A 23,527-nucleotide genomic window follows, 5' to 3' on the forward strand; every position below is an offset into this window, starting at 1 on the left:
TTACTAGACTTGAGAACTTATTCTGAAGTGTAGGTGTTTATTAAGGGCAGTAGCAACTCGATATGCAACTTCTAGTGGAATTCAGTGATTACGCAGCTCAGCAGAAATATTAACAATGAATGGAAAAACTGCAGGCATTTGTAACAAGGAGTCCTTGAGGCCCTGATAACGAGCTCATATTTGAGGTGAAACTATTGGGATCTAACTTGATATTAGAAAAAAAAAAAAAAAAAAGAAGTCGGCAATATCTAGGACATCATTAGACATTTCGTTGCAGACTTTGGTTATTGGGTCTCATTCCCAAATTAGAGCGTCAAAAAGAGGAAAGTCCTGTATGTCATAATGATGCTATGTATGATTATGATTATTAAAAACACTAATTAGTATGTTACTAATAGAGAGACTTTAATTGAAAATAAATGAGAATTTTCCTACTTGAATATAATCTATGCAGTGTGTCATTTAACTGAACATTATTGTTTGGTAAATCTGTAGGAGGGTACTAAAGGAATCTCACTTAAAGAGTTGGCACTAGGGATTGGGAGTTGGTATGTCATTAAAGAAGTCTTAAATGGAAGCCACTGTCTTAAATTTAAACTCCTGAACCAGAGATCCTCAGCAAGTAGAAAGTGATACTGTAGTTGCCTGACATACAGAAATTTTGAAGACATTGACCACAGAATTTCAGTTTGCTTTGCCTTTATCTTGAGCAATAGCTGAGATAGTGAGTAGGCATGCTTATGTAACTTGGCTTAAATCACTAATTTTGTCTTCTGATAAAAGGAAAAGATTTGAAATGAATCTTATTGCAATTTCAGCTTTGGGTGTACTGAATCTTAAAATCAACAATGCCTAAAATAAACTTACATGGATCGTAAATTTAGTGAAGGAAAAAATAAAGTCTTATTTAAGTGTGCTAAGATAGTATTGCCACGTAGTGGGCAGTCATGTATTTTAGTTCTTTAGATGTACATTATTACATCTGTAAGATTCATGTGGTTTATGGATGTATAAGCAAATTCTGTTTCATGTTTTGAAGTTTTATTTGATAACTGAGGAGCTAAACCCAACAGAGAGACCTAGAATTTGATTCTACTTTGCTTAATTCTTTTATTGCATGGACTGTTTTAGAAACACGCAGGTGTAATTCCAACTGACTTCACGTGGCTTGGGAGAAGAAGTAGTAATAGGTGGTGGCTGAAGGAAATTGCTTAGGCTGATATTTGATTAAATAAAATAGACACCTTTGCAAGAAACATCATTTTGAGGAATTATATAATTCTTGTATTTTTAGTTATGTTGGAGTGTTTTGATGCATTTTATTTTCATTCATAATTGATATAATTGATAAAACATGGCTGTAAGTAATGGTACTTCAAGATAGAAAGCAAAATAATTGTATTTGTTAATATGAATTTATTAATGTAAATACAAATATAACAAGGAAATATGAATTTATAAAATACAGAATGTTTAAATTCATTTATGTTTAAACAGAATGTTTAAATTCATTGAGATGATTCAGTAGAAGATAACAATAACAAAAAAGCTGCATTTAAAAAAAAGCCTGCGGCAGTGGAATATGCCATTAAAAAAATAATAATCACAAACACAAAACAAACAGAAAATAAAACGTAAGGAAAGCTTAGCATGCAGTCCTGAAAGTGCTCAATTAAAATGCTGATAAATCTGTACTTGTAGTAGTACAAGCAGTTAATAAAATTCTGATGAACATTATTCTGAGATGTGATATATATTACTTATCCATGAGAGGGATTAATCAGTCACTTTGTTTTGAGTAAATAAATAATTAAAAAAAAAGAGAGAGAGAATTGCTACAATGAACTGAGCTTTTCCAACTCTCTCTTAGCTCTCAGTTTGAGTAGTCAGAATAGGTAATTATGTATAGGAATATAAAACATACGTAATGTCAAAAGGAATTTGTCTTGTGGCTGAGAAGTATTTGATCTGGGCATTAAAGTAAAACTGTGCAGCAGGAATGCACTTAGCTTCAGCAGGAAGTTCAAGAGTTTGTAGCACAATATAAAGCTATTTGAGCTGCTTGCAAAACACTGTGGAATGGAAAAGAACGTTTCCTTTTGGTTAGTGTTAATAAGATATAAATAAACATGGGCATCTTGAGTAGTTCTGTGGAACATCAAGGAACATTGATTGCATAGCTGTGGACTTAAGTGGTGATTTTTGAACAATTATAGCAAAATATACAAATATGGTTTGAAAAAAGTGTTTGATAATATTTTTTGGAATCATTTGGATCTCCAGCTGAGAAACCATGTGATCTTCTTCCTCATTGTTCTAGTATTATTCTTTGTTGCCATGGAGCAATATGAACATGGAACAATATACATTCCTATGGCATGATATTTCTACTAGGATATTTCTTTTCTACCACACTGAACCATTTTCTTGCTGTTTTACTATGTACTGGATTCCTTTAATCCCAGTGGAAATCTGGTAACAGAATGGGGAAATGGCCTACTTCTCAGACATCAAATTGTGAAGTGCCAAATGTATTGACTTTGATCACGCTCTCTCACTTTCTTGAGAGAGGTAATGTGGCATCTTCATACATTATTATTTTCCAGGTTACCTAAAAAACCAAAAATCATGATTTAGTAACTGTAGTCTGTGCCACATTTTGTCCATTTTATGTTTATGCCACTCTATTAATAAAAGATGTCTGATCCTGTTCAATTCCTTTGTCATAGAATCATAGAATGGCCTGGGTTGAAAAGGACCACAATGATCATTGAGTTTCAACCCCCCTGCTACTTGCATGGTCACCAACCTCTAGAGCAGGCTGCCCAGAGCCACATCCAGCCTGGCCTTGAATGCCTCCAGGGATGGGGCATCCACAGCCTCCTCGGGCAACCTCTTCCAGTGTATCACCACTCTCTGTGAGAAGAACTTAAGCCCAGTTGGAGGAAAGTAACATCAGGGTTTATAGTATCTATTCAGAGGACATTGTCTTCAGTAACACTGTTTTTGGTAGTCTTTGTTGCAGAGAAATGTTACCTGCCATTCTCACAAGTCAATGTAATTACTGCAGAAATTATAATGGTGAAAGATTTGGGAAGGGGAACAGTGTAGGTTTTTGGGGTGCTTCTATTTGGCTCCCTCCCCAGGGAAAGTGTGAGGTGAAAGGGTGCTATCTGTAACCCCTAACATCTCTTACAAGTCTGGGTTCTTGACTGCAAGATCAACAAAACCTACAGAGGTAATGCTAAAAGATGTCATTGCTGCATTATTTAGTGCTCATATGTAAAGAATGATACTTTTTACAATGTGTTACAATGACGAATGTGCTCATGTGAAGTGAAATGCTGTTCAGAGATGTCTTATAATCTGTGATTTGAGAGCTTTGAGCCCAGTGCAAACCTCCACATTTCCATTCAGTGTCTATCATTCTTTTGACTTCCTTCCAAAGGATAAACCTATTGTGCTGTGCTCAGAATGGAAAACAATGGTGCATAATAAAGCAGAATACTTCCACGCAAAGCATATCATAATGTCTAAACTAGCAGTAGGAATAGGAGAGTACAAACAGCATAGAATGGGTGCTAGTTATAATATTTAACAAACTACTGTAAACTCATCTCAAATAAGTTATGGGTGACTTGTCACCATCTTGTAGTTGCTGATGTGTTGGAGAATGACTGACTGAAGATAGAACAGAGGAAAGAGGAAAATGCCCACATCTCTCTTAATACTCACTGAATACATCTAGAATAAGCTCTTTAGAGTGGTGAAAGGAACAACTTTGTACCATTACCTGCCAGAACATCTGAGGTAAATTTCTATGGCCTTCTGTGTTGATTCAGTCTGTGCCAAGGATGTGGAGGTTTTGTCTAAAAGGTCGTCTTTGGCTCCAAGTGCGTTAGTCACAATTCCTTATAAGCTGAATTTGCAGCTGGATGATTTTGAACAGTAATATGTTTGTGACTTAAAAGAAAAAAACAAAAAACAATAAACCTTAGTATAGTACTAAAATAATAGTACTAAAATATATTTTAGGAGTTTCAGCTGCAGGCTTCTGGGATTCTTCAAGCTGTGTGTCTGCACAGGGTTGAAACAGTCAGATAATAAGTGAAATTCCTAATATTTTGGTTAGATTTTCATGATACACTAATAGGCAAGAGGAGTGTTCTATTTTAGGCAAATAAAACAATATTTTTGGCAATATTAAGATGTACGTTGTCATTGAAAAAAATAAATTTTGGTGTTAGCAAGCAGTGCACATTGGTTTGGTTACAAACTGTTTTCCCTGGAGCATTCTGGTAGAGCAGTGCAGACTGAGTCACTGAGTATACACCAAGTAGGTATCATACTCAATTCTAGCTGGAATAAGCACACTTTTTCAGGAACTGGAACTAAATCCTATTTTAATGAAATGAATAATGAAACTTTTAGTATCTATTTTTAGACAAAAAAAGAAAAAAATCACTTTTGGGTTGTCAAATCCAATATAGTCCAGGGAAATCAAGAATGCTTTTAAAAGGCAAAGTCGTTGAAATACAGTTCTTTGATATCAGCCACACTTATTGATCATTTAGCTCAGTTCACTTTAATACTCTACTAAAAGGATCAACTTTGAGACAGAGTAGTTAATAAAATATAAAGGTAAACCCAGATGTTTATAACCAATATTTATTGATATTTTTTTTCTTTGGAAGTGTATATTTGGAATATTCTTGTAGTTTATTTGTAGATTTGTTAATGCTCCATTCTCAACACCATATTTCCCCTTTCTAGTGGAGTTTCATTAATGTAATTGCATGAAGCTACTCTTGTAAGCTTTGATAATAATGGTGAAGCAAGATGATGAGTTGCTGAAGCAATGGCAGCCTGAAAATTTGCTGCTTTGAGTACTTTGGAACAAGTGCCTTCTCTGTTTTTCATAGCTGTATTGTTGTTCACTTATTTGTAAGGCTGGAATGAATGCTGAATGTATATAGAGAATAAATGTGTGCAAGTGGAAAACAGGTAACAGAAATACTAACTATAATTAAAAAGCATAGGAATAAGCTAGAGAAAGTGAGATTATGTATTGCAATCTGGGAAAACTTGCCTTTTTAACAATAAGCACACATTTATTGTAGTGAGTGGAGTGTTATAATTGAGGCAGTGATTGCAGTTCCATGTTTCATTGCTCTAACATTATCCAGTGCCAGTTTAACTACTAGAAGCATTTGAGACAGTATTCAGGTATTGTAAGAGATTTGTTACACTTGAGTTACAAACCTTGAGCTTACATGTGGACATGACTTCAAAAATCTCCAATCAAGAACGGAGAGTGGAAGTTGATAACTGTTGATGCTTGTAGTTTATTTTAAAAGAGAAAACAAAATCTTCACATGCAACTTGTATGAAGAAGAGACTACTATGTGAAGGCACTCCTTTTAGTTATTTGTCCAAATGTTCTCTAGCTTTACAATGTATTATTTGCGTGCATTTACAACCTCTAATGGAACTGTTTTGTTTTTTTTTTTTCCAACACTTAGGGCACACATGAAGATAACTAACATTTTTCTTCATCCTTCAAAATGCAGCAAAAAAGAAAATACCAAATTAGAAATTAGACATCATTTCCAGAGCTGTAGAAGCAGCTGAGGGAAAAGATGATTTCTGTGTGTGTGTGTGTGTGATGTGCCATACTTCATAACCTTTTTCCAGCTGACAGTGAATAGATTTCCTAAAAATTCTTCAATTCAGAATTCCTTATAAATTTTGGGTTAAGGTATTTTCTAATATAAAATCATGAGCGAACAATTTTGCATTTAGGAATTGGACTCCTCTCTAACAACCTGAATTAATAATGTTCTTTTTTCTTGTGTTTAATTTCTTGAGTTCCTATAAGTTACCTACACTGCTTTTCTACTGTCTCTCCTAGGAGCTGGAGGCTGGTCCCCTCTGGACTCCAACAAGCAGCAGTGGCTCCAGGTTGATCTTGGAGACAGAGTGGAGATTGTTGGGGTCGCTACCCAGGGCAGGTATGGGAGCTCTGACTGGGTAACCAGCTACACACTGATGTTCAGTGACACCGGTCGCAACTGGAAGCAGTACAGAAAAGATGACACTGTTTGGGTAGGTGTGAACTCGAGATACCTTTTAGATTTTCTGGTTTAGGCTCAATAAGGAATTTGGAGAAATGGCTTCAGTTTCTGATCAGAGAACTGGGATAGCAGTAAGGAAAGCAGACGTGAATGAATTTACGGGCTGTTTTGATCTAGCCTGATTGTGTCTTCATTGCCAACTGTGTAATATATGTTTAGGCCCTCAGGACTACGTTGTTTTTCAAATTATGAGGATACTCAGGACACTTGAAATGACCTGCATGCTTCTTTGCATGCCTGGCTTTGATTCAGGCACATAGGACTAAATGGGGGCTAATCACATAGGTACTTTCTCTGAGAAGTATGGAAATTAACTCAATTTTATGCACACTTGCTGGTCAGAACAACGGCACGCATGCTGGGGGAGGCGGATGGTAAATTGCTCCTCAGCTTGAGAAAGTTGGAACTACAGCATGGCTTGTAGGATGATTTAGCAGATGAACTGAAAATGCTTAAGGCTTTTCCTAAAATTTTTATGCAGGAGTCGTACTTGCTGTGTTGCAGGTTTAATCTGTGGCCATAGCAGGTGCAGTTGGCAAGTCTATGTGCCATTAGCAGTACAGCAGTACCACCTCATATGTGAATGGAGAAGCTTAAAATATAATGTGGAAAATATGAATTGTTAGTGAGTTTTTAATGAGTTGTACTATCTTCTCCGTACTGTGTTCACTGTTGTGAGGATCAATAGCTTTGGTAGCATGGCAGTATTTGGTGGTTAATGAAGTATATACTTCATGAATATAAAAGGGAACATTATAAGGATGATCAAGTAAACTTCTGGCTTTGTCGTATTCTTGTTTTTTTTGGTTTTTTTTTGTTTTTTTTTGCTAACACCTTGATTAAACATTGTGTTACAGAAGACTATTCCAAAACATACTGATGTTGAGTTAGGAGAGTTGAGGATCAGCAGGAGGAATGGAGAAGGGCTCCATAATTCTTTTCTTGCGCATGTTGCAGACATTTGAAATGCATGTATAGGAAGGTCAACTTCTGTGGTTTCAAAATCCACTGCATTGTCACTGTCTTTGTTTTATCATAGTTTGATTTAGGGAAAGCTAATGAAAGCTGGCTTTCTTTAGGAGAATATTTTGGTCCAAAGATGATCATAAAATTGTCAAGTGTGGCTCTGCTTCATGTGTCACTTAAGTTATATTATGTTAGCTTCACTCCCACTAGGTATACTTTTAAAAAATGTTTTAAAACAATGAAATTTCATTCTTAACTGAATATAGTTGAGAACTTAATCTAGTACTGGACTTCCACATTTAGGTCTCTGAAATCCAAAATGGAGAGAGATTTACAGCTTCGGTATCATTAAATGATGCTTCCTTCTCTGATATTATGTGACTTGTTTAAATTATATATTAAAATTAAATTTAAATATTTGATTACATATCCAGCTATTCAGTCTGTCTCTTTTTTGTAGACTCCTGGACCTTTTATTTTATTTTTTAACTTTCTTCTTAAGTGGAAATTTGAAAAGGCAATACATAAAACTTAGCTAATCTTCATGCCCTATGGATTCTGTTTTGTGAGTTTCTCATCTAGCACCAGTATTGCATGCAAGAATAAGAATAAGCCCAGCAGGAATTTATCAGCGAATCAGAATTTACGAAGAAACTAAGCTCTCCTTTATTTGTTAAATGATCAGGCATGAAGGTGATTCAGGAGAATCTATAATGAATTTACAGCTTCAGTAGATTTTTTTTTTTTTTTGAGAGATAATTTTTGTACATTCTTGTAATGAAAACCACAAAGGAAGATACTTATTTAGTTGAGGAAAATTGAAACAGAACTTCGTTGTGGAAGAACGTGGTGGTAAATTAGGGGAAGGATTTGGATATTCTTCCCCTGCACATTAGTTTCTAAAAGTCACGCTGACTATGCATGCCAGTAGTATAATTCTAATCCAGAGGAGCCATTTTCTCCATGTCCCAAGGCGGAGGGCTTGACGTAGTTTTTGGGATGCATCACTAGACTTGGTTGCAAAAATCTGACAGTGAAAGTCTGAAATGAACTGACTTTGTGGTTTGTTAGAACCTGCAGTTTGGATAAACTGGCACAAGTTTAAGTAACACAAGTAAGAGTTTGTATGCCTGCCCATGCAATTAATGAAAATCAAGTTAGTCCTGTACAATCTGTATTCCAACTTATGGGACCTGCTGAATCATGGTCTGAACCTCTGATTGATCACCTGAGGTGAGCAATGAGTCAGCCCTGGGAACACAGGTGAAGGCAAATCCTGTGCTGCCAGAAGTGGTGGAGCCTTGCTCTACCTCTCCTAGATGCATTTAAGAGCTGACTACCAGTGGGAAAAGATCTCTTCTGGAGATCCCTCCTCTGGAGTTTTGCAGTAAGCCTAGGACGTGGGTAAGCATTCTATCTATTCTCTCTGATATTGTAACCTGCTTAGCCAAACTCTCTTGTTTATTTCATAATTATAACATCTTTATATTCATTGATTATACACAACTAAAGAAAAAATTGTTTTGCTTTTTTTTATTTCCTTGAAACTTTCAGAGATCTGTGCTGTTCCAGACTATGCGTGGGCAGTTCTGTGACTCATGTCTCAGAAAGGGCTCTGAAATCTAAGCCATCATTGCTTGAGGTTTCTGACATGGATTTTGCTGCTGTATCAATATAGGATATTGTTATGTGTTGGATCTGTTAGGGTCCGTGATACAGCGTTCAGGTGTTGTTTTATTTTGCTGGAAGTTTGTGTTTGATGTATGGCTGTTACTAAATGCCTTTCACCAAGCACTCCTTGTTGATAATTAGTCACTTATTGCTGTTGGGAGTGGGAATTATGTATCAGTGTAAGGGACCTATTTGGTAAATCAATTTTTTTTTTTTTTTTTTTTTTTTTTTTTTTTTTTAAAGTAGTGGAGCTTTGTTAGGAGCAGTCTGATAGAATAATTATTAATTGAAGTGGAAAGAGAGGTGTAGAAATTACATTTGATAGTTATCATTTGTTTCTACGTAGAAACGTGTGGCTTCTTTCATTTTTATTCGTTTCCATATCAGTAAAGGAAAGCAGGGTCTTGAAATGCCTTCTCCACTCTGTTAGAGTAAAAATGACATGAATTCTTAACATATTCTCAACCCTAATCAGATTGAAACTCCAGTTTTTCCCAGTCTATCTGCATGACCCAAAGATAAAGTTACGGGGCGTTATCAGCTGCTTTTAACGTAGTGCTCTCAAAGAAGGGTTTACTGGCACAGCCCTTCCCCCCTGCATGTTATGGGCCATCAGCCACATTTGGTGGAATTAGCCAAATCCCTGAGTAAATTTGATCCTGGATGAAACTTTTCATCATAATTTCTTCATTAATGTGTGATATTCCCTATTGCAAGTCATTCTCCTGAGTTGTTTTCAGCCATTGGGGTATAGGTTTTGTCTGCCCAACTAGTGTATGTGACCTTCAATGCATCTGAGACCTCGGTACAGAAGGTCTTTATTGGACTGCAGTTAAGACAGATGTTTGCACACCAGTTCATATGACCATATCACTAGTTTAAATTCCTTTCTGTTCGTAGATATTACAAGGCTTGCAGAGTGCATTATCCTCCTCTCAAAGAGCTCATACAGCTCCCATCAACTTCACCATTAATGAGAGCACTGCACAGACAGATCGCGAGGAGAATCGGAAAACCTCTTACATTTTCACTCAGCTTGTGTTTATGATGTTAGTAAATTCTGCAGCTGGAGCTGAAGACAAGACAGATTAGCCATTTAAAACCTATTTTCTACCCCCATTTGTATTTAAATAATCTTGTTACAAAAGGACTCTGTGGTTCAGGACAAACTAGGCTTATAATTATGTTTTCAATATGGATAAATCAGCTGTGTGTGGACACACTAGCTATTGATTGGGAGACATAAAACATTAATCTTATGACTTGTAACAAGAAAATGATTTTCCAATGTTTTTAAGTGTTGAATAATTCAGAATTTTACTTTACCTGCATATGTGCTGCAGCTTGAGTTGGTCCAAGTTGTATATATTAGTGGGACAAAATATAATGCTATTTCTTTTTAGGTAGCAATTTTTATGCCATTTGTATTGAGAAAGCTGAAAAACACAATTATACAAAAAGATACAAAGAAATGGAGGGAAGGATGCATAGAAGTATGTAGTAAAAAGAGAAAGGGGATATTATTCAGTAATGGTTTTGAAAAGAAAGAATGGAACTGGAAATGAAGTGAGACTGTTCTGAATGTCAGAGCTGGTTCTTATATCGGGACTATGAAGCTATGTGGAAAATAGCATAGTTAGCAAGGAGATACTCCACACTCTGCTCAGATAATTGCACTAATGAAGTACATGTTTGAGTTCCCTGTTAGCTGATGAAGTTCTTCCACTGTGAACAGCAAGTGGAAGGGACAAGATGGCTTTGGGTGGAAGCAGGGAACAGTGAGATCACAAGACAGGAAGAGCATCTGTGGTGCTGGACAATGATACCTTGTTCACAAGAGGTATAGAGCACAACTTACGTCAAGAATTGCTATAACACCAGCCCTACATCTTGCAAGTGCTTATGAGAGGACTGACAGGAGGCTAACGATGCCTTAGAATATGTAACTCTCAGGGGAGTAGGAAGAGTCTTTAATAGAGGTGATAAAGATCCTTCGTGTCCTCTTTCCTCAGGAAAACCCTTGCATGTGTGAGATTTTGCTGAATCAGAGGCTTTTCTAATGAAATCTAGAGGAGGGTCATTTTTAATTGGCTTATAAATCTACTGAAGTGCTGTAAACTTTTCCATTTCCTCTCTAGCTGGATGATGATTGTAGAACTGTTTGGTGAGTTAATTATTGTCAACACAGTTGGAATATTAATCCTCTTGTTAGATTTATAGTTGCACTGATGTGTTCTCAAGTATTTTTTAGCTCCAACTTTTGTTGCCCTCCAAGTAAGATAAGAGCAAAATTCTACCTGTAGTAAAGACAGGTCCTACATAGTTTACTTAGATGAGAGAACAAGTTTGCCTTTTTATAGTGTTTCATAGTGTACTAGTATTCTGATATATTTAATCTCCTTTATACATAGTAATTATTGCCAGGCAAGCAGGTGTTAAAAAAATATCTGTGGATTATTTTCTCTTCAATTACAATTTTCTCTCAGAAGTGGAAAAGGTGAAGTCAAGAGAATTTAATGCAGATATTAGCACAATGCCCATCACAGATGTTTTTAGTAATTCTCTGTGCTTGGTATGTGGCATCCTAACCCAGGAAATGACAAGAAATATGGCTATGTGCAGGCATTGCCTTAATTACTGACTTCCTAAACCTGTTTGCACGTTCCCAAAAAATTACCTATTCTGTAACTGTTCAGCTCAGAATGGCGATGGAAGCACCACTTGCATTCCAATTTCATACTTTTAGTGGAGAGCTGTGGTTGGACTCAATAATTTTAGAAGTCTTTCCCAACCTCAATAATTCTATGATTCTATCCCTTAATTTATTGAAGAACTGGTCTCTTCAAAAGCCAAATGATATCTCTTGACACTACTCCAGTGTGGTTGCAGTGCTGTTTTTTATCAGATTAGAATGTGAAGTGGTCGTGCGTGGTTCTGGTTGTTTTAGACTGATCATAAAATATTTGTGCCCTCCGAAGATCTTCGGCAGATTTGTGTGCCATAATCCCAAAGCTACTCTTTTCCCTTCCTCGCTTCCAAGAAGAGAGTAAATGTTCGTGGCAGTGTGTTAAGATGCCCATTGTGGTAAACAGTGAACATTTCCTCTCAGATGAAGGATTTCAACCATATCGCTAGATCAAATCTCTTTACTATTTGCAAATCATATTGAATGGCATGTGAAGCTATAAATACGTACCTTTACAAATTATAAATATGGAACAAAAAAAATGTTTCCGTCCACTTACACTTTCACTTCCGGTGAGCAAATGACCGCTTGCATATGGACTAAAATGAGAAAGCAGCATAGAGCAAAGAACAAATAGTAAAGCTGTTTAGTTAAAAGAGAATGCATCATTAATTTGTTTGTAGCAAACAATTTACAAAGATTAGCCAAATAAAGATGTCCCAGGGATAAGCACTAAAGCTGATCCACGCACAGCTGAAAGCCATTTTGAGACAATAATAGTTGGATTGACTGCAGTGCTGTGCAGAGAGGTTACCTGAGTCCTTCAATTGCTTCCACAGCCAGTTTGTATGTATTCAATCAAGAAAGAGCCTTTACAGAATACAGTATGCAAATATTTTCTGCTACAATGTTCCCAATGAAGTCTATGCTAATTTCCGTAGTCCCTTCTGGGTCATATTAATCAGGATTGAGTGGCTTCTGGGGTTAGTAATGAGATCTGGAGTTTTTATAATTATAAAAAGCCTGTTTAAATCCAAATGAAATGATTCTAATGCGAAAATCTTGCTTACATTTTGTGCTGCTGAGTGGCAGGCAGATGATGGTGAAATGCACAGGGAGAAGCACTTGACATCCTTGGCAGTTATTTGTGTGGAGTCCTTAGTGTGAAGAGAGTGGGATCTTTGTTCGTGGAGTATCTTGTTTGTTTGAAAGGAAAACTCCAGAAAATAGCACCATTAGTCAGAATATATTTCTAGAGCCTGATCTTGATGATTTCTTTGCAGTTGTTTGGCACTCTGGGGGACAAATGAGAATGGATCTAGTTTTCCTAACATCTAATTGTTTTTAAAACTCTTGTCTTCTGACTGTTCTTTCTGTACTGTTCTGTACTATAATATAAGATGGCTTGTTCTGCTGCTGAAAACTGTGCTGCTTCTACTGATTCTTTCTTAGTAAGATTAATCTTAAGAATTACGTACTTTTTCAGCTCCTCTCTTTGACTTGGAATGTTTGGGTCTTTAGTAATTGCTATAGGTTTGTACCTATTTTTCTCTGAAGCCTTTCTAAACTTTGGATTATTCCTGCAGCAAGAAGCTCGTGAACAGAGAACTGGAATCCTGTTGCTTGGGACTTGTCAAAATGACATGTAATAAAAAGAGCTAAGCTATAAATAAGTCCATTGCAAGCCATTCTAGGCCCAGAATTTTACTGATATTAAACATCAGAATATTAGCTAAGCAAAGGATTGTGGTGTTGTAGATATCAGACTTACTAATAAGACATGATAATAAACTGGTGGATGTTTTGGAGGGAGAAATGAAAAAAAATTAGCATGATACTTGTAAGACGGAAGAAGATAGAGATGGAAACTGAGTTGTATTTGATGGCCAAAGCTTTAATACATAAAGTGGAAATGAAGATCTGTTTCATTAGTTTGTCAGTAAGATTACCAGCAGAGAAACCAAGAATCTTCTATCTCTGCTTGTTCACTTCTTATTTATGTGGTTAGCAGATTTCTATCCTATTTTGAGTTAATAGACTCACTGTATCTTACCTCTAGATTCCCAACAGAAGCAAGAGGCTATTGATAATACTTCTCCTGAAAAAGTACTGTATTCACAGAAACATCTCTTCAACATTAGAATTGGATTTAGGTGATAGAGGTGATGCAGGGGGATAAAAAGTCAGATATCGTGCAAGGGTCTGGAGGGCTTATAGAGAGGACACAGAGATAATGAAATATTTTTATTTCTGTATATACAATTTAATATTTGTATTTATACTTTTTAGGATGTTTGTTAAAGTTAGTGTTGGCAATGCACTCTTTATAGATTTTTCCTCCCTGCCCAAATTCCTGGGAGTTTCAGCATATTGTTTGTTTGGTTTTTTGGATGCTGGAAAAAGCTTTTTTTTTTTTTTTTTTTAACTTGTGGAGAGAACTTAAAAATTCATTCTCATTAAGCAGCAATTCTATCAGTTCTTTTTTAACTGTCTGTGCCTATAATAGAGTATTCCAAGTTGGAAGTAGAATTCCCTAATGCCTAATACAAGCAAAATATAAATATTTAATATATTCTATTGGATATGTTTCCTAATTAAACAAAAAAGAATTAGGGGTATTATCAATATTTTAAAAGAAAAAAAAAAAAAAGAAACAACGGAACTATCATTCTTAACATGGAACAGCTCTTCTAATTCGTTGCCTTTCCAAATGTATGATGTATGTTTCATATTTTTTCAGTGGCTTCCAAGTGTATTTCATGAGAACTTTTTTTTTTAAAAAAACCAAACCATTAATAATCCTTCATCAGGAGGGTCATTACATTAATTGCAGTTTTATTCTCAAAGTTGTTTGTCATGGGAGTGGGGAAGGAGATAAACCCTTAGATGGACACTAGGAACAAATACTGTTATTAGCAGGAGATGTTCCTTTGAAATGTAACTTAATAGTGAAACTTCTAATATGTATCTGGTGCTCTTTAGGGAGCTGCATATGCCTGTTTCGCAATGTTCAGATTTTGTTTCTGGAGTTAACAAAATGTAAGCAAACCAAGATAGACCATAGTCCTTATTACTTAAACTTCATCCTTCAGGGAATAAATATTCATGATCTGGGAGCACAAATAAAAAAATCCTGAAAATACTATAAAAATTGCATATATATACCTTTACATAATACCTCCTCTCTTGGAGGGGAGATGAGATTCAGCTCAGAAATAAAACTGAGTCAAGCACTCGAATGTACTAAGGGAACACTTAATGTGAGCCACTTATTTTTTTATCCAAATATGTAGATTTCTGCATCAGTGCTAAGAATCAAAAAGTCTTCTGTGGAGAAGATTCTTCTTTTCTTTCATCAGAGTTTGGTAGGTTTTGGCAAAATTAAGTGGGAAGTCCAACTTCCTTTGAGAACTAAACCTAAACATGAAATACCATAAAATAATAATTTTGTTAACAACGTATATTTGTATATTAGACCCATTGGTTTAGAAAATGCTTCACAGTTGTTTCAGGTGGGTCACTGTCTTGATAGTAAAGTCAGAATTTGTACCAGTTCACTAAATAAAGCTGATCCAAAAAGAACTTCATATCTTCACCTCAGAGTTGTCTTAAAGACTAAAGCTATTGTGGCAGAGTATAGCAATTCTGTATAATCTCCTTCAATAAATCCCTGCAAATCTGAGGTTCAGGTTCTCTCTGATGTCACTGAGATGATAACTGATTTTGGCTGTTGCTTTCAATTTTTTTTTTTTTTTTTTTTTTTTTTTTGGATGATATGGGGGGATAATAAGTGCCTTGAGATTGCAAGATGGGAGTTTTATAGCAGCATCAAAAGAAAACTGCAGTCTGACTTCTGGATCTTGCTTTTCTAATTCTACTTTACTGTCTTGTTGTCATCAAGAGACTTCTAAATGTCTCCTGATAATACACCAAAGTGAATGTACTATGTTTTCCAAGCCAGACCCAAGCCTATATTTTCATGGTAGTTTCTGGGCACTGATGTTCACTCCCTATTGCAGTGCTGGTCCACAGCTATTCAACTCTCCCTGTCAAGTCATTCATACCTGATAGTATTTTAATGCTAGTCATGTATAATATGAGCCTGGTGACCAAACTATTTCTACTAATCATTTAGTGATAACAACTGTGAGTTACTTGTGTGTCACTTAGCTTCCTTGTTTGGATTTCAGTTTAAAAAAAAAAAAAAGAGAGAGAAATAGTGCCTGCTGAAAAAGCCTTCAGTAGTTCATTACTCAGTAAATACGGATACAATTTAGTCAGGGGAGCCAATACCAAGATCCATCCTCTTTGAAGGATATTCTTCAATTATTACTTTTTTGCAATTAACTGGTTCTTCAGGGTAAAGATTTTCTCCCCAAATAAGAGAGAATTTTTTTCTTCTTCAGTGAAGCAGTCTTTCTATTCAGAAATTTAAGAAAAGTTTCTACCTCATGCCTTTGAAGTTCTTTGGCAATAGTATCACTGTTCAAGCATCAATCATTATATTCATTGCATGTCTTTAGAACAGATAGTTTTCCTTTCTTCTCGTTTGTGACTCAGAACACAAAAATTTTGTCTCTTTTTTTGTGTATCCATTATGTGCTTTTTAATAAGCACTCACTTTAAACTTTCTAATTTTGATTTGTTTCATATTACGAGGTCACAAACTCAAATGAAAGCAGAAATGCTTTACTCTGAAGAAGAGTTGCAGCCAATGCAGTGTTAAATGTAGTCCTCTCTTGGTTTAGCTTTCTGTGAAAGAAAAATCAAAACTTCCTTATTTTTGGTATTGAAAGCAGTCTGTAACATCCAAGCAGAGTTGGGAAATGATCTAAGCTTTTCACTCCTTTTTGTCAGTGTAGACAGATGAAGTATGCAGTTGACTTGTGTAAAGAGCACATTGTATTTACAAATTATACCCAAGAAACCATAGCGAAGTTTAGTCAGCCAAAGCAGAAACTGTCCTAGTAGAATGATTTAGAAAATTTCCAGTCACTGTGATTTGTATAGCAGTCATGTAGCTCATGATTGACACATTTACATGTAGCAACTTCTTGTTGGCAATAAACCTCAAGATTTGGTTACTATAGTGAAAGCATTCAGATGTGCTTTCCTGTCTTGCTGTCTTCAGAACCTTTGGGAGTTGTAAATCCACACACGCAAAAATGTATGAATTTTAAAACAGCAAGCACAGAATTCTGCATCTGGGATGGGGCAACCCTGAATGAATGTAGGGAGTGTGGCCAAGAGGCTGGTGAGCAGCCCCATGGAAAGGGATCTAGGGGGTTCTGGTTGGCACAATTTGAATCTCAGTTAGCACTTTGCCCTGAGAGAGAGAGAGAGACAGAGAGCCAGCTGTACCCTGGGGTGCATCAGGCTCAGCACTGCCACTGGGTGAAGAGAGGGATTGTCCCACCCTGTGCTGTGTGGTGTTGTCTCCAGCACTGGGAGCAGCTCTGGGTAGTGCAATATGGTGGCTACAGCTTCTCACAGGAAGCCGAGGGGCAGCACTGAACTCTGCTCTCTGAGAGAATGGCTTGGAGCTGTGTCAGGGGAGAGTCAGGTGGGGAGATAAGATAAGGTTCTGTGCCAGAGGATGGTGTTGGGCATGGCACTGAACTGCTGGAGTTCAAGAAGCATTTGGGTCAGGATTTCATCTGAAACCTTGAATCATGTGCTGAACATTACCTATTTTAGTCTGGGAGCTACACAATTATGTACTTTCTGAACTTGAAAGTTACTTGTTTCTCTCATTTGCTTTGAAGTTTGTTTTTCTTTTTATCTAGAAAACAGTTTTGCTGCCCATTTTATCTAGAGAGGTTTACTACATTGTGTGTCTGTCCAGACTTACTGGAAGTAACTGTGTATCTGATGCCTTATTGTTAAGACAAGACATGTGGCAATGCTTTTCAGTGAAATAAGGCTTGGACTTTTCACTGTCTTCCACTCAACTCTGTATTTTCCCTCTGGAGGTCAGCTTTTAGTGTTAAGTCTTGGTATTTGAAGGCTTATAATAGTACCTATGTTTATAATCTTTATTTGGATTATCCCAGACATTTGGTTACGGCTTTGTGAAATATGTGCTGCTTCAGCCTGAGATGTGTGTATGTGGTAAAGCATACATTGCTATAAAGGTTAATAGAAATATTGCTCTTATGAAATTAGTTATGAAATTAGTTTTACAGATACTTAAGACAGGATTGAAGAATTATTGGCAAACATGCTGAGCAGGTATGCATGTATATTGTGTAAAAGTAAATGTGTGGGAGAATGGAGAAGCAAATCAGAGAGATGGAAAGCGGAATTTCAGGTGGCATTCATCCAGCTATGCCTGCAAGAATGCGATGATGATTTATAATTACTTTGAAAATAACGATGATTCTGCTGCCACATTCTAACTATGGCCTCATGAGTATCAATCATTATGCAATGATCAGATGATTCTACATATTTACAATTTAGGTGTTTATCATAATTGGTTTATTCTCTTGGATTTTGTCCAGACTCTTATTTTATACACTTGGTTGTAAAAAGGGCAAATGGAAAGAAGCAAATTTTCTTCTATTTGCATGTACCAAATCAAAGATGTTTGTACTAATGGAAATCATAAGATCAATTGCAATGGCTTTTTATTCCAGGTTTAAAACAAACAAAAAATTACCAAACATACGCATGCACACAAACCAACATACACACTGCAGTTGTTATAATAAAAAATATCTTCTGTGACTCTTCTGTGTGAAGAGATACCTCAATCACTCCTTTGGAGATTTTCAGTGTTTGCATGAAGATAAGCTTATTAATACTTCACTCTTTTTTCTGCCTATACCTATATAAAAGTTGGCTGTTTAGTGATAAAATTAGATGGAATTCAGAAGCTCCAGCTTTCATATTTAATTCCATGACTAGCAAAGCCTTTCTGTGTAGCTATCTCCATCTCGGTATTGTCATCCATGAAAAAAAAATGCTGTTTAGGAGCTTCAAAAACCTTTGTTTCTTATAAAGCCATTATATTATAAGCTGTTTTTTAATACCTTTGTAAGTGCCAGAAAATATTTTGTCCCAACCACTTTGCCTTCCCAAAAAAAGACCCCTGGTTTTGACGATAGAAAGAAAGGGACGCACTAAAAATCTTCTGGTGGATGTTCAGGTGTATGGACAAATTGCACATTGTGTTTTACACCGATCCTTTCCTGCTGTTTCTATAGTGTTACAAAGAGGCTGAAGTATTAAATAGATGGAAAACATTATGTTCCAAATTAGTTGTGACAATTTTACTATAAGTTTCATGTCTCTTTCAAAGCCTTAGATTTTCTTGTTGTTGGTTTTTTTTTTTGTTGGTTTTTTTTATTATTTTTATTTTTTATTTTCATTCCACAACAGGATGTCAAATTTCTACCATCTTGACAGTTTGGACTTAGGCAATATTTCTCTTACAGTTTTCTGGGGTAAAAAGAAGAAAATCAGTGAAAAGACACTTTTCTGTATTTTATTTTTTATTTAATCCCAGAATCCATTGACATACTGGAACACACTTAAACACTTAATATACGGATAGTGGCTTCCTGCAGTCTAACTGTACTTTATGTACAATAGCTATATTTTCTTTTTCTATTTATTTGAACACCGATAGGCAAGCTGCTTATCTATCTAATGCTGGCTCTTGCATGATCCTCTTGCTGCCCTCTAGGGGCTCTTGTATGTTCAGTCACAAAGCAATGTAGTATCAAATGGTTGTAGAGGGTTTCTTTGCTTGGGAGGCAGCAAGCAGAGTAATTAAAAACAAAATCATAGTGCTGCTGTCAAGTAGCAGCACCATCAGGTCTAGACGTCTAGCAGCCCTGGTGCAAGGACAGCAAACCATGGCCTGCCTTTTATCATTTTGTCTTAAATCTTCTGTTTACACGTTTCTTTATATGTTAATCACTATCCTCCTGGCCCAATTATATTTAACTAGCTTTCAAGCATGTGGTTTTATGAATGGATTCATCTTAATTCAGATTTGGCAGATATACTAAATTTTTACTATACTCTTTAGAGTTGGTTGAAATCTGAAAATCTAGTGTTTATATAATGTCATTTGTGTGTAGCCATATACTCCCCCCTACCGTGGGCCCTTCAGGGATCAAAGCATCACTGCTGCATTGCTGTGCTGGAAGCAGCTTTGATGTACAGTGAATGCTTCATTTTCTGAGACTTCCCCATGACAAGAGTGAGGGGCTTTGGCCCAGAGTTGTGCTTGGTTATGTCTTTCTTTCCCATCTTCTGGTCCAGTAAGCCAGAATGAAATGACCATCAGGAGCAGTAGCAGACAGTGGGGGAAACATGACTTGGTGGTGAGGCCTTTTGGATGAACCCAGAGCTAGACTTGGCTGGCTGAGGATAGCACTGAAGGTATCTGTTTTTTCTCCTGGCTGCTTAGGTGTGTAATGGCACCCGGGGTGATGATAATGTTAGAAAGTACTTAATGGTACTTGTACCTTCAGTTAGTACTAGGTTAGGTAGCAGCAAAATGTACCACTGCTTGGACTCACTTCTATCGCATGCATTGAAACAGAGCTGTAGGAAACTGGGGAATTTCCAGGTTAAGTCGTCAAAGAGCTGAGGAATCTCCAGGGTTGACCATATACTTAGCTGAGAAGTTTAGAAATATGATTTTGAACTTCAAAGGCTTAAATCTGTTCAAAGTCTTTACTTTGAATCTCATTTTATGGTCATATAAATTTTGGGGCAGTAGTAGAAGAGATTGTTTCATCATGGAAGAGTTGTAATGAAAAAGCAGTAGACTTAGGCAGATCAATATCACTTTTCTATACAATTTAAAAAAACAAAAGTTGAGAAGTCAGTTATTGCAGTGCTACTTAATTCACTTAGTAATAGAGTGCATTGACTGTTATTGTCATAAATAACAAAATGCTTCATCTGTCCCTCTTTGTCGCCCTATCACATTATGCATTGAGACAAAAAAAAAAAAAAAAAAAAAAAAAAGCTACAGCTCTTCTGAGCCTCAGGCTAACAAGCCTTATTGATTGTGCTTGTCATGAGTAATCTGAAACTAAAGGATAGCAACTCATAGGATTTGTATATAACTATTGTAGGCCAGGCTTGAACCTACCATATTTTCTATAGGGGCAGTGTATATAGAAGCTGTCCTGATGTCTAAGCAGGTGACACGTTTTACTGGAAGCAGAGTGCAAACAGAAGCCTCATGTTCTAAGCGGTGACTGGTAAAATCAGTCTTAATTAGGTTCAGATATTCAAGGCCGCTTCTGAACCTGAGCCTTTTCTTGATCCCCTTTAATTACGTATTCAGTTCAAAATGACATCCTGAGCTATTATCCTGCTTGTTAAACCCACTCAGTCACTTGTTGTCTGAGTAAATGCATCTACATTTTACTAAGCAGCATAAATGGTTTCCTCTGTTGTTCCTCTTGCTGTGGGAGCTGCAGCTGTGTCCTTCAGCATCTCAGTTTCCTGAGCTTGTACAAAATTTCAGATTCATTCAATGGAAGTTACTTTCTGTTCAGACCGTCCTGAGCTGTCATTTATCCTCTGTCCTCTGGATTCCAGGAGCACCTCAGTTCCTGAACTGTAGGTCAGAATATTTTTAAATCACGTGTAAGGAAACAAAAATATTTCTTACGCTTATTTTATATTTATCTCATTTGTGATTACTCACTCCCTTGTACTTCTCAGGAAGAGGCAAAGAAGGACACATTAGGTGTGGGAGCTTGGACACTTCTGTTTTCTAATTAGCAACGCTGACATGTAGGAATTCAGAGCAAAGGGAATTAAACCCAGTGTGAACTGGGATTAAGTTAGTGTTGTACATGTGACCTTTTCTTTAAAAACATGCTGCAAATACTGATTCCTTGGGTCTCTTTGGTATATTGAGCTGTGAGAAGATAAGTGAAACTGAACAAATTACCTCAGCTAGTATAAAATTCTCTCTACTTACATACAGGTAAGATGCAGATGGAATAGGAAGGTAACAAATTTGACAAAATTTGATTTCTAATCTCTCAAATTACCATGGGAATACCATGAGACAGGGCACCATAGTCCTGAGTCTGCTCATTTGGTAGAGAGCCAACTTGAATATGAAAATGAATATTAAGAAAATTGCAAGAGTTTAAACAAAATCATTGCTACTGGTGGCACTGGCCACCAGTAATGTCAATAAGTGTCTTTGGTTTATGTGGAGATTAGCACATTACAGTGATTATTCAGACCAGCTGCTCATATTTCCTAGTTATAGACTAGTTCTAGTTCTAGAGTTATATAGTCTAGTTATATGGTTCTGTTTGGCAATACTCTTATTGTAGGAGCTCTTCTTGTTTATCCCCTTTCATTTCAGATTTCTTTTTCTTGTTTGTACTCCTTTTAGTGGATCCTTGCTACTTCTATTATTTAGTCCTTCTTGTAAAGTTTTGTTAGATGTAATTTCCGTAGTTTATTGTAGGGGTTGTATTTACTATTATAGGAGTAGTTTTACTAGTACCTAGATCCAAAACATTAATACAGTGCAGACAAAAATATACTGAATGCTACCTCTGATGAATAGTGAAGGGAATACTATCATGCCAGCCCTGTAAAAAATAATATGAACTCAAATTTTCTGAAATAAAGTAAGAAATAATTTCAGCTACTTCAAGCTTAGTTCTCTGTATCCCAATTTATCTAGAAGATACAATTTCAAATCTGGAAAGTTTTTACTTTGCCTTCAGGATACAACTGATAACTCCATTCCACTGCTGCATTCAGAAAGAAAGCTGTGAGTAAAGCTTTTATTTCTGTCTGTTGTATTGGACATTAGAATTAAATCTGTGATGCACTAAATAAGAAGAAAGTGTTCTTGACAGTTCGAGGATTTATTAGTCCTTTGAGCTCTTTAATTTTCTAGTAATGGTTAAGACTTCTGTGGACCTGCTACACAGAGAGCAAGTCTTTGGAGAACTGTTTGGACACGTATAGAGAATAATGTTGTTTATGTACTAATATGTCTTGATTTAGCTGGTAATTGCTTTCCTCAAACTTTGTCAGTAGCTTGGTTTTGTTTTTAGTTTCTCTAATATCAGTTTTGACCCAAGTTATCACTTTCGCTACTTTGAAATAGTCTACTTTTTAAGCTGCTCTTGCCATGAAAAAGTCGCACAGGAATTCCCTACTGTGCTTGAGGGAGGACCTGAGAAGTATTCTGACCAGGTGTCAAAATCAGAGAAAAGATCATGTTGTGTGCATGCATGTTAATAGATTGTTTGTTGTGCATTGCTATTCACTTTTTTTGTCTCCAAAAGATTAAATACAGTGAGATAGTTTTGTATATATATATATATATATATATATACATATATATATATATATATATATATATAAATAGATAACATAGCTTTATAATATGGCTTATATTTTTGAGTTGCAAGCCTGGTTGTTAAGTTGATGTTTTTTCCTCTTTTTTGTCTTTGAAATTTGAGAAGAAAAACTTGCGGAGCTGAGAAGACATTATCTCTAAAAGACATATCTAAAATATTAAGTATCTTAAGTTACATACTGACTCTTAATTCATTACCATATTGGTGAATACCTCTTAGTACATAGTCCTGCAGTCCTATTAGTAAACAATGAATCAATAATTCCTAACAGTTTCTTACTATACCCTTTAGATAAGCATTCTAAACTTCACAATTGGATTTCATACTGTTTATTTGTAATCTTTAATATACTTTTTTCTAAGTTTTGACATGTCCTGGAAAGTATTAGGCGAGATATTAGGCGAGATATTAGGCGAGATATTAGGCGAGATATTAGGCGAGATATTAGGCGAGATATTAGGTGGAAGTTTTTCACACAGAAGGTGGTGATGTAGTGGAAGAGGTTTCCAAAGGAGGCTGTGGATGCCCCATCCCTGAAGGCATTCAAGACCAGGCTGGATGTGGCTCTGGGCAGCCTGGTCTGGTTGTAGGTGATCCTGTACATAGTGGGGGGTTGAAATTTGATGATCATTGTGGTCCTTTTCTACCTAGGTGATTCTATGATTCTATTAGGGACTTATTTATTTACTTTTGCCTTC

General features: G+C 36.2%; 1 protein-coding gene across 2 annotated transcripts in view; it reads left to right on the plus strand.

Moving 5' to 3' along the window:
- CNTNAP5 (contactin associated protein family member 5) overlaps positions 1–23,527 on the plus strand; it is a 263,012-nt gene that overhangs the window by 60,898 nt on the left and 178,587 nt on the right. The window contains exon 3 of one of the 2 annotated variants that reach the window (XM_052675060.1): positions 5,912–6,105. In XM_052675060.1, the coding sequence (XP_052531020.1) occupies positions 5,912–6,105 (194 nt within the window). Of the gene's footprint in view, positions 1–5,911; positions 6,106–8,399; positions 8,505–23,527 lie in introns of those variants that run through there. The other variant, XM_052675061.1, reaches the window with a different exon arrangement.

The sequence above is a fragment of the Tympanuchus pallidicinctus genome, unplaced genomic scaffold (assembly GCF_026119805.1).
Source record: "Tympanuchus pallidicinctus isolate F22 unplaced genomic scaffold, pur_lepc_1.0 scaffold15, whole genome shotgun sequence".
Classification (NCBI taxonomy): domain Eukaryota; kingdom Metazoa; phylum Chordata; class Aves; order Galliformes; family Phasianidae; genus Tympanuchus; species Tympanuchus pallidicinctus.